Source organism: Nematostella vectensis, chromosome 1 (genome assembly GCF_932526225.1).
Source record: "Nematostella vectensis chromosome 1, jaNemVect1.1, whole genome shotgun sequence".
Taxonomy (NCBI): Eukaryota; Metazoa; Cnidaria; class Anthozoa; order Actiniaria; family Edwardsiidae; genus Nematostella; species Nematostella vectensis.
In genome coordinates, this window is record NC_064034.1 from 624,023 (window position 1) to 639,063 (window position 15,041).

The 15,041-nt window shown below is 39.3% G+C and overlaps 3 protein-coding genes across 3 annotated transcripts; 1 reads left to right on the top strand and 2 right to left on the bottom strand.

Annotated features, from left to right (window-relative positions):
* Window positions 1-212: 212 nt before the first annotated feature.
* Window positions 213-1,684, bottom strand: LOC5505848 (ribitol-5-phosphate xylosyltransferase 1). The gene has a single exon (XM_001626535.3). The coding sequence runs from the start codon at window positions 1,509-1,511 to the stop codon at window positions 339-341; it is 1,173 nt and encodes a 390-aa protein (XP_001626585.1). The 5' UTR covers window positions 1,512-1,684; the 3' UTR covers window positions 213-338.
* On the top strand, window positions 1,574-5,757 carry LOC5505843 (mediator of RNA polymerase II transcription subunit 8). Its single transcript, XM_001626549.3, has 9 exons — window positions 1,574-1,701; window positions 1,833-1,945; window positions 2,561-2,595; window positions 3,111-3,263; window positions 4,374-4,471; window positions 4,547-4,637; window positions 4,931-4,999; window positions 5,134-5,196; window positions 5,449-5,757. Exons 1-9 carry the CDS (start codon window positions 1,690-1,692, stop codon window positions 5,571-5,573), a joined length of 759 nt encoding a protein of 252 aa, XP_001626599.1. The 5' UTR covers window positions 1,574-1,689; the 3' UTR covers window positions 5,574-5,757.
* On the bottom strand, window positions 5,622-15,039 carry LOC5505839 (rRNA-processing protein UTP23 homolog). Its single transcript, XM_032374171.2, has 7 exons — window positions 14,910-15,039; window positions 13,483-13,572; window positions 11,618-11,764; window positions 8,377-8,451; window positions 7,424-7,503; window positions 6,606-6,788; window positions 5,622-5,838 (listed from the first exon to the last, which is right to left on the bottom strand). Exons 1-7 carry the CDS (start codon window positions 14,995-14,997, stop codon window positions 5,767-5,769), a joined length of 735 nt encoding a protein of 244 aa, XP_032230062.1. The 5' UTR covers window positions 14,998-15,039; the 3' UTR covers window positions 5,622-5,766.
* Between the last annotated feature and the right edge of the window lie 2 nt (window positions 15,040-15,041).

Genomic DNA, 15,041 nt, shown 5'->3' on the forward strand with positions numbered 1-15,041 from the left:
TTAAGGCACACAGGTAACCCAAGTAAATCAGGTACCGTCTTGTCGATCGGAAATGGTCGGCTCCCTCAGATTTTTTTATCACGCCAGGCACACAGCATGGTAAAAATAAATCACCATAATGTCGAAGGGCTTTGAAATACCGAACTATCTGTTGGGCCTTAGCCTCCCTCACAGGCTTTAGGTCGCAAACTTACAGAGGAGCCAAAGCCAAAGACTGTTTGTTATTTTATTCTCTTTAGGGTATGTATATAATTAATATCAGACAATATCATACTGTATCATAAATGTGATCATTTTCATACATACATACATACATTAAAAATTTACAATTTCTTTGCTCATTGTACAAATTTTTCCTTTAAAACTTTAACAAAATGCAACCTTAGTTGTTCTTTAAATTTGTTGTACCAATTTATAATTGTTTTTCTCCTGTCAGAAAGTTCATATGTGCTCATTAACTGTTCTTTTTCAATAATCTTAGGGAGTTCTGTCCAGTGCTTGATAAAAATAAATGGGGCTTTATATTTTTTAAGTATATACAATGGATTCTCTTTTCCCCCACACTTTCCAGGTGTCATGACATCCTCTATTACTGGGACAGATCCATATGAGCAGGCCTCGTATATCCTGTAGCATTCGGTGTTAATACCAACAGGGGAGAGTGTTAGGTCACTGTTTGCAAGTGCATAGTAATACTGCTGACTAGTCTCCTGCGACTCACTAGGATTCCATTTCTCCCGAAAGTTGACATAGCATAACCCATCTTCTATGTACTTGAAGGAATCAAGAACTTTTTTCAAAACAACTCTGGAGGAATTATTATAAATAGTGCCTAGAAAATTACAAATGTACTTCCGTGGCATTTCCACTTCCACTGATAAAGGGGGAACATTGGGGAATTCCCTGTAAGTAGCAACTCCTAGAGGCCATTGAAAAATAGATCTTTCGTCTTTTTCAGGGATGTCATAGATGATGAAAGCAACATTTACAACCCCCCCATACGTTTTGAGGTAAGGCAAGAACCATTCATTTGCACAAGTCTCGCTGCCTAGCAAAATAACAGCAACATTTCGTAGCCTTGAAAAAAACCTGAGCGACTCAAGCCAAGCTTGTGCAAATTCGACCTTCTGGGGTTCTCTTCCATTCAAGACAAGAACTAAGTTTTCTGTCTCTTTAGGGACCTTATTCGGTGCAACCCCAGGGCCTGTGCGGAATTGGAATCGAAAGGGTCCAACTTCTTTTTTCCCGTAGCTCCAGATACCGCCAAGTCTTTGTTCCCGGTCGCCTTGAATGACGTGCTCCCATAAATATAACGCAATACCAGCCTTTCCCCATATCTCTACATCAATAAGTCTTTGTGGAACGCTTGAAAAATTACCAGCACGGCGACCAATAAGGCTAAAATCCAATGTGTTATTGCCATTGTCCCTGGATAGCAGTCTGTTCGTGGTGTAAATTGTTATTATGGAGTAGACAATTAGAAAGGCGGCAATAAAAATTTTCCATTTCATCACTATTGTGAACCCACACCGGCCGCCATTTTGTATGAACTTAAGCAATGCGCCTGCGCAACACGGGAGCCGCTGATTAATATTGCGCGTGCTAACTCTCTTTTCCTTTCTTCTCTCTTGGACTTTTTTTCGAGTACCTTTTTTGAATGGAACGGACAGCGGAATTAATACCAAAAGAATGAGGATGCAGGTCTGTTTCAATGACTAGTGTTGTATACTTGGAATTATCAACGCATGTTAATCCTGCTTGGTTTTGCCGCTGTTGATATCTGAGGCTGTGCCATCTCTTTTGATTGGATTTGTGTTTCTAATTCTTTCTAGCAAGAGGAGAAACTGATCGAGACATCTCTTGAAGCGATCACCAGTAGAGTCCAGGAAGTCAGGGACTCCGTTCACACGTTCTTGGCCAAGTTAGAGCGGGAACCGCTGAATTGGTAAGAGCTTTTACGAAAGAAAAAGAAAACAGACTGAATACGTTTGTGTGGTGTGATTTCGGCTTGTTTAAATGAGAACTTTCACAAATGATGTCCTGTCTGTGCTCTTACGAAACAGCATGTGACAAATGGGGTTATGACATGTAATGGAAAATAGCCATGGAGATGACTCAAGCTTCCAGTTGATTCTAGTTATAACTTCAGTACATCCATCATATCATCCACATCAAGTATTACCACATACCCAATCTTATTAATATTGTAACATCCGATTTTAACTAATGAAATACGATGAGTATCAAAAGGTGTGCGATTTTTATAAGTCTAGGGTTATTAAGTGTTACACGTATATATTCACTGTTGACAATGGCAGCCATTATTAATCTCAGTTGCTGTTTGTCTGAGCCACCGTATGTGTTGAATCTTTTAAATGATTAAGTATATTTGGCTGGAAATATTACTTATCACTATGTTAATTTTAATGTTGATGATTAAAATCGAGCATTTCACACCACCTTTGATGGGACATGGTGTTGCTGACAGCCTACACATGGAACGTTTCAGATTATACATACAATTTATAAAACCTACTAATTCAAATATTATTTATTCAAGGCCTTCTGTTTTGGACAATTTTGCTCTCCTTTCAGGTAAATGCATTTTTCATTTATGCATATATCCATTGGATAGAATCTTTTACCTTTTCCATTTATTGAGATATTTGTTGAGATATTTTTAAATTAATGTTATGGTACAACTGTAAGTATAACAGCAAGATCTTATACTAATTCTTATGTAAAGTCCAAGGGCTCATTTTTTCAAAATGTCACTACCCCAATATTAGGCTGTTTTCAATTACGGCTGCATTCTCTGTTATCTTCAGGACAAGTTAGCACCTTGACAAAGTTACTTATTCTCTGTTGTCTTCAGGACAAGTTAGCACCTTGACAAAGTTACTTATTTTTTATTGTCTTCAGGACAAATTAGCACCTTGACAAAGTTACTTATTCTTTATTGTCTTCAGGACAAGTTAGCACATTGACAAAGTTACTTATTCTTTATTGTCTTCAGGACAAGTTAGCACCTTGACAAAGTTACTTATTCTCTGTTGTCTTCAGGACAAGTTAGCACCTTGACAAAGTTACTTATTCTCTGTTTTCTTCAGGACAAGTCAGCACATTGACAAAGTTACTAAAGGGTGACAAGACACCAGCTCTAAGAAATCTTGTTCTTCTCCCTGTACTGGTCCAGCAAGAGCAAGATGAAGAGTTGGTCAAGATCAGCCAGGGCAGAATACCAGCATTTAACCATGAAGTTGGTGAGTACAGCATGTGTGTTGTAAGTCATTGCTTTTTGAATAATCATCAAATACTATCAAGATCAGCCAGGGCAGAATACCAGCATTTAACCATGAAGTTGGTGAGTACAAAGAGTGTGTTTTGGGTCATTTCTCTTTTAATGATCATAGAATACTATCCTTTATCAATCCATTCTTGGAATGTGCCCGGCAGGTATATTTGTGGGTATTGGCAGTCCAGACAGGGTGGCAGGAAGGATCCTTTGATCCTGAAGAAATATTATGCTAATGTTTTGGGTGTGCAATCATCCCAACAGCAATATTCTGCTTATATAGTTTGCCATCAGTGCAACATATAGTTTGCCATCAGTGCAACATATAGTTTGCCATCAGTGCAACATATGGTCTGTCAACAGTGCAATAATATATGGTTTGTCAACAGTGCAACATAGGGTTGGCAAACAGTGCAACATATAGTTTGCCATCAGTGCAACATATAGTTTGTCAACAGTGCAATAATATATGGTTTGTCAACAGTGCAACATGTGGTTTGTCAACAGTGCAACATATGGTTTGTCAACAGTGCAACATGTGGTTTGCCAACAGTGCAACATATGGTTTGCCAACAGTGCAACATAGGGTTGCCAACAGTGCAACATATAGTTGGCCAACAGTGCAACATATGGTTTGTCAACAGTGCAATAATATATGGTTTGCCAACAGTGCACATATGGTTTGCCAACAGTGCAACATAGGGTTGGCAAACAGTGCAACATATAGTTGGCCAACAGTGCAACATATGGTTTGTCAACAGTGCAACATATGGTTTGTCAACAGTGCAATAATATATGGTTTGCCAACAGTGCAACGTATGGTGGGCCAACAGTGCAACATGTGGTTTGCCAACAGTGCAACATAGGGTTGGCAAACAGTGCAACATATAGTTAGCCAACAGTGCAACATAGGGTTGGCAAACAGTGAAACATTTGGTTTGTCAACAGTGCAACATATGGTTTGCCAACAGTGCAACATATGGTTGGCCAACAGTGCAACATTTTGTTGACAATGCCACTAACTTTTTCCATGTGTGATGGCCAGCTTACTTACTTATGAATCTGTCCTTTTATTCAGTTCCTGATCACCTGAGAACCAAGTATGAACCAGAGGTTGAAGAAGCAGAACAATCTTTAGTAGTTGCATCAGCAAGCATCACCCAAGAAAATGCACAGGTACCTTTGGGCTGTTATTACAGTATTACCACCAAACCATTTTCTTTAAATGATATGGTTTCACTTTATTTTCAGAAACAAATCAACCATTTGAATGAACTTCTTACAACACTGACAGATATTATCACAAGTGCCAAGGAAGATTGGGAAGGTGAACAGAACTCAGGTAAGATTCCTAAGACAGGGAGCATGCTCACAAGGCTACTGGGGATACTCAGATTGTTTTTCATGTAATCCAAGTCATGGTCTCAATCTCGTTACATACTGGTCACACATACTGGGGAGGTGGGAATGGGCATTGTGTGGAAGTTTTTGCACATCCAAATATACCAACATGGAGTTTCATTCACATAAAGCTCATTCTAAAATCACTAAGTAAACAACTGTAAGCATGCTAGACAAATGATGCCACTTACCACCCATTCCTACTATTTGTGAATTTGTTTCACTCATCAATAGCCTCAAGAAGCACATCATCCACAAACCCCGATATAGGTGCACTAGTGGCAGCTGTTACATTTGGAAAAGGTAAACTGAAAATCTACTTTGTCTTTGCCTTGTGTTTTAATGTTTTGTCTTTGCACAAACATAACTCTCATCACATGTATTCAGTAAAAAAAAACTCTGGATGCTTGCAATGATTTTCTTTCTTTTTCATGGAGGACTAAAGCCAAACAAGACAACCAATTCATCTAAAACCAGAACAAGCACTAGTTCTGAACAAGGTTTGTGGGACTCAAAAGGACACACATGTAGACAAGATCGCAATATGCTTAAATATTCCCATGGGGTATCTGAGCCCCCTGCATGGCTAGTGGAGGGGCAGAGCAAACACAAAATATTATTCAATTAGAAAACTGCAACATTCCCATCATGGGCCTCTCCCATTCCAGTAGTTTTTCAGCTTTTCAACAGTGTATGAAATATTAACCCCTGTTTTTGTGATTTTTGTAAAAATGCTTTTGTGTATTTTCCAGGGTCAGCACAATGGATGAATAACAAGGCAGATCAGCCAGGAAAACACCCAAGTTCCATCAAAACAGAACTAAAAGCTGCAGCAAGTCCCCACCCTTATGCTGGTAGACCTCCAAACAGATCTTGACCACCTTCACGCCTTCATGTACATATCCAATAGATAGTGCCTAATAAATTATTTCTTATAGTATTTATTGTCCCTTAACGTTTTATAGTAAAAAAACATAAGCAATGTCAGGAATAGGATAAGTGCATCCTATTTTAGTGACAGCGTGTACAATTCTATAAAAAATAAATAATTTATAGGAAAATGTTTATGACTAGCTCTTTGCGATAGCTTGTAATACATGCTCTGGAACCTTTCCTTTTTTCCTTTTTCTTGTTTTCTTTTTCTGAAAGGAAAGAAAACTTAAAGTTAACAAACAAGAAGAAGGACTTTAACAATATTAACCCAAAGGAGTCAAAAGGGGATAAAGGATGAAGGTAGAAGGGCACACTACACACAGGGAGCCCATCCAGAGTACTGTTAGCACAGGGAGCCCATCCAGAGTACTGTTAGCGCAGGGAGCCCATCCAGAGTACTGTTAGCACACAGCACAGGGAGCCCATCTAGAGTACTTTTAGCACACAGGACATGAAGTCCATCCAGAGTACTGTAAGCACAGGGAGCCCATCCAGAGTACTGTTAGTACAGGGAGCCCATCCAGAGTACTGTTAGCACAGGGAGCCCATCCAGAGTACTGTTAGCACAGGGAGCCCATCCAGAGTACTGTTAGCACAGGGAGCCCATCCAGAGTACTATTAGAACACAGGACATGAAGTCCACCTAGAGTACTGTTAGCACATTGAGGTACATCAAGAGTACTGTTAGCACAGGGAGCCCATCTAGAGTACTGTTAGCACAGGGAGCACATCTAGAGTACCATTAGCACACAGCACAGACCCTTCCAGCACAGATCTATCTGGTAAAAGAAAAGATCATGTTCTGTTGTTGTGATTGCCTGACATGCTCGTTAGCCTCACATTGGCTAGTGCTTTTAACTTTTATACTGGGAAAAAGTTTTGGTGTAATAGTATACCTAGTATGTCAAACACCTTATATTTTAAATGTAAAGGGGAAAGTGGTACCCATGAAGGCAGAAGGCTTTATATATCCTACCTTAGAATCGCTTGATGTTGCACCATCTGTTTTCCTTTTCTTTTTCTTCACTGATAAAGGATTTGGTCCGCCAGGTTGTTTGCGCTTTCTCCTGATTTTTCTCTCAGTTTCAGGAAGATCTGTTTTAAGCATCTTTAATGTTTCCTTTTCGTGTAAGCTAGGGTTTACTTTAGAATCTTGAATCTAGTATACAAACAAAAAGAATTCTTTTTGTCTCACTAGGCTTGGGTCAGGCTTTCCATCTTACCTTATTACAATTAATTTTTGCGTTACTTAAATTTAACGAATTTCACGATTTTAAAAGATTCACAAAAATAAAGTGACACGAAAATTAAGTGTCACGAAAATTAAGTGAGTACACAAGTAACTGTTGGGGGATTATTGGCCGTTATAAGCTTAATGGTAACACCTTGTCTATTTAGTCATCTAATGTTCATATAGTATGGTAAGAGGTTGTGTTCTATTTATAGATTTTTATGCATGACACTAAATTTAGCCCACACATCTTTTTGTTACAAATTGTTTCAGATTTTATGATTACAGCACATCTGAATTCCACTTGTTTTGCTTGATTTTATTATCCTCAAATCGCGAAAATAAAGTGATTTGGTTTTTAAGAAAATATCAAAATCGCGAAATTTTGATGTTGCAAAAGTTAACTGTAATAAGGTATTACTTTATATTTGATAAAGCTAGGCTGACTAAAATTTCACCTCAACCAAAACAAAACTTTATGACACTTCTTATTTCCTAAATGTTAATGATTAAACTTAAATCTTTTAAGAGCTTTTGGCACTCGTTACCAGAGAAACCCTTACCTCTTGCGCCACAGAACTGGTGACAGTGGTTGCCTTATCAAGCACGATACAGTTATTGTTGAGATAAAGCACAGGTATCCCTGGTGGAAACAATAACTCCATCAACCAACAATTCTCACTTTTTTTTTTGGGGGGGGGGGGAGGTTGCAAAATCCAAAATAATTGGACCTAACTTTTCTGGGGGGGGGGAAGTTTTCTGATGAAAATCTTTCCACCCCAATAGAAAATTTGTTATGCCATTTTTATGCCACATTTAAGGCTACAAAGTTTACAAAAATAGTGTTGGAAATTTCGCAATTTGCTTTATAAATTTGTCTACTAATAGCACATTTATTGCAAACAGGAAATGGACTGCCATCGTGTGTGTGTGTGGGGGGGGGGGGGGGGTGCAAACGAACCCCCAGCACCCCCTTGGTACAGGCCTGCATAGCACACAATAAAAGTTGTAGCAACTACTAGGCAAGATTTCTAATGAGAAAATGGTATAATGCTGCTACTGGTCCCAGCTGCATGTGTGCAATGTTTTGAAAATAACCCTGTGGGTTGTTTTAAAACCATGGTTAGACTAGTGTCATACCACCAATAGGGGCCACCTCTTCATTCCTAGCTTAAATTATGAGGAAAAGATCAGTGTCATACCACCAATAGGGACCACCTCTTCATTCCTAGCTTAAATTATAAGGAAAAGATCAGTGTCATACCACCAATAGGGGCCATCTCTTTATTCCTAGCTTAAATTATAAGGAAAAGACCAGAGGGCTGTGCCAGCCCTGCCACCGAACCCCACCCCCCTAGGTATTTCAAGAGCTGTTATGGCCTGCTCATTGTGTGCCATGAAAGAAATTATATAGTGTAAACTGAAATTATATAGTATAAAACTGAGACAGAAATTGTAGCAGACTATTGTTATGCTACTGTGGATGAATGGCAAATGGATTGCACTTCCTGCTTACCTGGGATGGCGGCTAAGTGTTGAGTTAGCTCTCTGTCCTGAGTTGCCACAAAGTATCTCTTAGGGTTATTGGTACCTGGGGATACAGATGGGATAATTCATCAAATCAGGGTAAAACTAAGATACAAATCCACAGCAGAACACGATCAGCACTCTTGCCCAATACAGTAGTTAAGGACTGAAATGCTATAAAAAGCATAAAGTGAGTGGTATATCATTTGCAGGCCCGTACCCAGGATTTTTGTTGGGGAGGGGGGAACCGAAAAAGTGGACCTAATTTTTCTGGGGTAGAGGGAGGGAGGGAGTTTTCTGATAAAAATCTGACCACCCCTGAAAGAACAAAAAGGGATTTTTTTTGCCTTTGCAGTAGCTTCAAGGGGCATTTATTGTTGGAATTGGCAACAAATACAAGTCTGACTTATGGATTAATGACATACCAGAGTAATCTAGCTTATGCTTAATAGTTTCGTCAATAGCACATCTATTGAGAACCGAAAGTGGACTTTCGACCGTTCGCCCTTGCACCCCCCCCCCCCCCCCCTGGGGCTGATTTGTTATCATTAAGATATGCATAGAAAATAATTAACACAGGGTTTTGAGCGTGTATGTTGTGTGCCTCCAGGACCATACCGAGGATTTTTATTGGGGGGGAGGGGGGTGCGAAATCTGAAAAAGTGGACCTAATAAGTGATCTAATGCTTTATAGTTTTGTCTACATATAGCACGCCATTGAGAACCAAAAGTGGACCTTCGGCCGTTGTGGTACCCCCCTGGGTACGGGCCTGGCCTCTATCAAAAGAGAAAAGTTTTAATGACGCTTCGAGCATTCCTGCGTGTGCGCGATACGTTTTCGCGATGAGCACCCGCTGAAGACTGCGGAACAAGCACATTATGACGCATCCCTCGTCTTTTCTATCTGTTATGCGACCTGTCAAACTGATCCGATTTGTTTCCACGACAATGGCATTTTCATTAGAAACCGCACACACAAAGTGTGAACTTCACTCAAAGGTTCACTTGGGCACAGCAAACAGACGCAGGAGAGAACTTCTTCGCAGCTCGCGCATTCCAACGTAACTACAGCAATCTGCCCATCTAGCAGGCGTAGAATACAAAAATATAAAACACGAATAAAATACATTGCATTTAATTGAAACAATTTCCTTTTGGGGCATAGAAAGATAGAACTAGTTCAATCACAAATATTCAATTATGCATAATTTCTCGCAAAAATCTTGGTAAAAGAAAAAGGATGTAGCACAAATATTGAAGACGGCATTATGAAAACGACTGTTCGTTAACGAAAACTAAGGACTAAAAAACAAAGACGGGGTAACATGATTTTAATCAAAATTCGTCTACGGACAAGTATTCGGATTTAATTGTTTTACAATTTGGTATTCATAAATATATCTCTCCAAAGTACATAGCTCACAATAAAATAACAGAGTCATTTGGGATCCAAACACATCATAATATTTAATGTACACAGTACAAAGAATTGAAGAAATTAGTCATACATAGTGTTCAAGTCTGTTTTTACAAAGAAGCGTCCTGACAATTGGACTTAGAAATATCAAGATATTAAAGAATCAATAGCAATAAATAATTCACAACCTAAACTAAATTTGAAAAATCCGATTATAACGTTTATCAGTAAACTTGCAATCGTTGCCTCGAAGGTGTGCTTGTTTTCTTCCTGCAGTCGGCCTGCTCACGTGTGGCGCGCAAGTTAAAGCCCCGAGTGTAAACAGTTCAAGCAACTCGCCAGATGAATCTGTGATAGAAGCCATTAATGTAAGTGAACTGTACGCCTAGACAACCCATCCTCTTCGCCTGCTCGAAATGCCCGTTCACTAGTGACTCCGAGATGTCTTTAATTCTGCTGGGATCGAGGCCTGGAGTCAGCAACCGTTTCAGCCAGTTGGATACCAATGAATGCGCCGTTTCTTCGTCATTCGATGTGGATACTTCCAGCAATCGGTCGGGCCCGGGGATATTATCATACCAGCTCGATAGCATCCACTCGCCGTAATGCTTCTCCATTCCATAGCTTGACATCGCGTTCAAGATCTCCAATGCGCTTGCTGACGGCGTGTGTTTGAATCTCAAGGAATCTCAAGAGTTTCAGCGAAACTTATGCTAGCGTAACCAGCGACGCTTAGCCCTGAGCAAATATTTGACGGAGGTATCAATCAGTACGTCAATCTTTTTTGAGAAACTCGTGGTGTGAGCTGCGCCAATTGACACCCGGTTTTCGTTATATCGCCTGCGAGCTCGCTTTTGTTCGGTAATTTTCTTAATTACAGTTTAACGGAATTGGTTTTATGAATAATCACAAGTGAGAATCAATGACATTAGCAAATTTTTATGGATCTAATTATCGCTGAACATAAATAAGCCTTTGTTTGTTGATTGTTTCGGAATTACCACTCGCATATAATTACTGGGCACTGTAGGAACCAAAATTAATATGTCAAGAGTCATTGACTTTTCTCTAGCTGTTTTGATCTCAAGAAGTGTGATATAGTAATTTGAATATTACCTAGTGATCTAAAAACACCGATTGACACGTTTTAACGCTCTTTCATGAGCTACAAGTTAGATTATAAGTGATGGCAATAATAACACCCTAAAAGAAACCGAGGTAAAAAAATCTGTGCATTCTCATTTTCACCCCTAAAAGATACCCAAGGCTCCAAATTTACACCCTCAAAGAAAGGGCGATCCCCGTCAGATAGATATAGGGAGTACCCCCTCCCCCTGGGTGCTTGTTGTCGCACCTAGCTTCTAATAGCCTCAAACTCCTCTTTAAATTAGGGCAGCGCTTATTTCTTTCCCCCTTCCCTGTTCCACACAAACACCCATAAATGTAAGAATGACAAATCCAAATTTTTTAACACCCAAAAGTTTCTCTATTTTATCATTTAACTACGAAAGGCACGTACTGAACTGGGAGTGAGCTAGCATGGAAAACGAAGGGTAACCGCATCAAAATACTAAATTGTGAATGTTTGATCGTCCTCATTCTCGTCCTCAGTATAAACACAGGCCAGGAGTATAAGGCAAACATATTTCTATATGCCAGCCAATTGTACTTTGCACCTCTTGCACCCCACCCTATTGTACCTCACCCTATTGTACCCACCCTATTGTACCCCACCCTATTGTACCCCACCCTATTGCACCCCAGCCTATTGTACCTGACCCCTAACTAGTGTGAGGGAAGCACACAGCATCACCTATCATTGTCTTGATGCACTCAACGGCTGGTACGGAATTCTTTTTGTGGCCACACAATCGAACTTGAAATCTCTTGGCGATGGTGACAGCACCATTTAGCTGGGGTCCCAAAGACTTGCCTTCTTCTATCACACATTTAGTGGTCACTATTAGCAGTCAAGGAAAACCTGTAAACTGTTTTTGGAAGTGACATAAAAAGAGACTGTAGGAGAGAAGAATTCTTAGCTTTAATGTAGAAGATAGATGTTGTTTGATCATGTAAAATGCAAGTTGATTCACATAGCAACACAATAAAAAAATGATTAAATTTCATATAGAAATTGAAAACAATTACCCATGTGCCACCTTAATCACATAAAAACAGTGAGATCAAAAATAGGGACTATTAAAAACTATGTAAGTTTGGAAGCAAAAAAAAAATAATAAAGTACCATGGTGAATACAGCATGGTGCTATGCAAAAATAAAACTTCCATTAAACAGTCCCCATGTAAGCTCAGTGAAAAAATCTTAAGAAACATTTAGAGATGTGTTTCTTATTTCAGGGTGGTGCTTTTTGGGGGATGTCCCAAGTCACCATGGTTGGCCCATACCTCTCAAGAGTTAGACAGTTTTTCACCCCAAAGCCAAATGAATCAATTCCAGGTTCCAAACACCAGTGTAAACAATTCTGGAATCAATTTGGTTTTAGAAAAGACAACATATAAGGGAGTGGTGGTGATTTATTAGAAAATTATTTTCTTAACCATATAAAGCAAAAGAAGAAAAAATCCCTATGAATCCACCTTTGCTTGCAAACATCCATAAGCGCAGCACCAGCACTCAATGATTCCCAAATAGATGATTACCTTTTGTAATTCCCACCTTTAGCTGTCATGATGCCTTCACAACAAATGATGGGCTAGATTGCATAATAACCCCTCCCCCCCACCCACTAAAAGATTACCCCTTACTGTCAACATGTCAGTGCCAATATTTAGGGAGGCGTGTCAACTCATTTTCACATCAACTTCTCTTCAAAAATATAACATCTGGCCCAACTTCAAATATATACCCTGTTCCTAGGGCTCTTCACTTAACATCACCTAATATCTGTCAAATTAATCTACAATTTGCTAAAACAATTAGAAATTTGACGACTTATGTCCTTCAACACAAAAGAGATCCAATCTACACAAATCTTGGTCAGAAGTTGCATCTAGATATATAGTATCTATTCCACTGGTTGGTGTATGAATATCACATGTAGAAATAAACTTAATTTCACCCCATTCTCTTATATTTCAATGTCTATCTGTTGTTGGGGCTAAGTTCTTAAATTTTGACTCATTACTTCACTCTTCAATCCTCTATGAAACTTTGATGTGACAATTTGAGGACGAGTTGACGTGGGAACGCATTGACAAGTTTACGAGTTGAAGTAAGGACCTGAGGACGAATTGACATGGGGACACATTAACGAGTTGAAGTGAGGACCTGGGAACGAGTTGATGGGACATGTTGACAAGTTGAGAAGATAAGTTGACATGAGGAAAAGTTGAGGCGAGGACGAGAGGACAAGTCTTACAAGGAAGAGTTGAGGTGATATGAGTTGAGAACAAGTTTTTTTGTTTACATGTAGCTTGGGGTGAAGGGGGGGATTCTGCAATCACTCCAAATAAAATATGGAATAAGCACCTGGGAACCTGAGTCCAAGAGTACCTGGGTACAAGGTAATGTGGCCTGGCATAATGCCAGCATTTTGGCTTTGGCTCCTGAAAAAAGGAACAGGACCCAAACACTAAGTGTGTACATACAATAGCGATTTTGCCTTTTGTAATATGTCATCCCTAGCTACTCCCCACCTATTACGATTAAAAGGATACCAAGCTGTACGTCTGCATCTAGATACTTGGGTAATTGCTCTTTTATTAGCACTTTACCTATCAAAGCAGCATGGCAGAACGTCAAGTCAACTGTAAACATAGAACAAACTATTATTATAGCCTCATTCCCTGGCTTGTATTGGCTGAGTTGCTTGTCGGTTAATAACATCCCTTTTTATTTGAAGCCTGGCAAAACAGTCAAAATCAGCAAATCGATGTGTCTATGGGCTTGTATGGAGCTAGGTTGAGATGTCTGTGGCTTATAAGGGAAACTGTTATCCAAGAGTTTCAGCATGAAATTAGTTGAGTACATTACAAATTTACACATATCTCACTGCTACTGAGATTATTTTCTCCAACTGTGCCTGGTTTTGGTTGATTCTCAAAGCCCAAGAGAGAATTTAACAGGGAGGGTACAAAATGCAGGTTGTAGGTCAGATGCAGGTTGAGTACAAAATGCAGTTAGTGTTAATTTTTTATAATAACTCACTAGCAATTTGTTGCACATCAACCAAACGTGGGTCAAATAATGTAAAGGTATAAATATTTCGGTTAAATTTGTATGGGAAAGTAAATCCACGAATTTTCCTCCTCTACATGTTTAATACACCGGTGAACCCCCCCCCCTATTGCTCCTCTCGTATGGAGTTAATTCAATTTATTTTTGGTTGATGTGCAGCAAATCACTGGCAAGATATTTGTAATTTTCTCACGGTCACATGGTCTGTGACATCATCGCCTATAAATATTTTTTTCACTTGTCCATCTACCGTTATGTATTACTTGACCCAAGTTTGGTTGATGTGCAGCAAATCGCTAGCGAGATCAGTATTATTTCCATGGCCACGTGATTGCTTAGTAATAAACAAGAATCTGAGTATTCAATACACGTCCTGTGAGCCGTAGAAATTGAATGAAATAGAGAAAGCAAAAAAAAAAAAAAAACAGTAAAATCACACGACCTGCATTTTGTACTCAACCAGCATTCAAACCGCATCCGACCTACAACTTGCATTTTGTACCCTCCGAATTTAACGTGGTATTTTGCAGGTCCATCAGGAACATCCACAAAGTTTAATCTGTGTGTGAAGTATTTGTTGTTTACAGTATCTCCACAGCTAGGTTTATCTTGTATAACATTGTACCAATCCAATAATGATATTCGAATTCGAACTGTCAATCCAATAATGATATCTCAACTTTGGGAAAGATAAGTCCTGGTGTTTTTCGTCAGGGACAGCGTATAGCAGATAATATTTGACAACATAGGGCTGTCACAAGACGCCTTGGACGCCGCTACTATTATTATTATACCCATAACACTCAACGTGTTAGCCAGAGGTCACATAAAACGGCCATAAAATAGGCAATTTTTTAGTCAAACTTTTTACAAATTCATAGCTAGATTGATTAATCACTTCACTTACCTAGGACTTGATATGGCTCAAAAATACCAAAAGAATGTTTGTAAAAATTCAAAATTTTCTTAGCCCCTTTGACCCGCTTCACTTTCATGGTTTAGGTTTTCGTTACCAGTACCTCTCGGTTAAGCAACGACG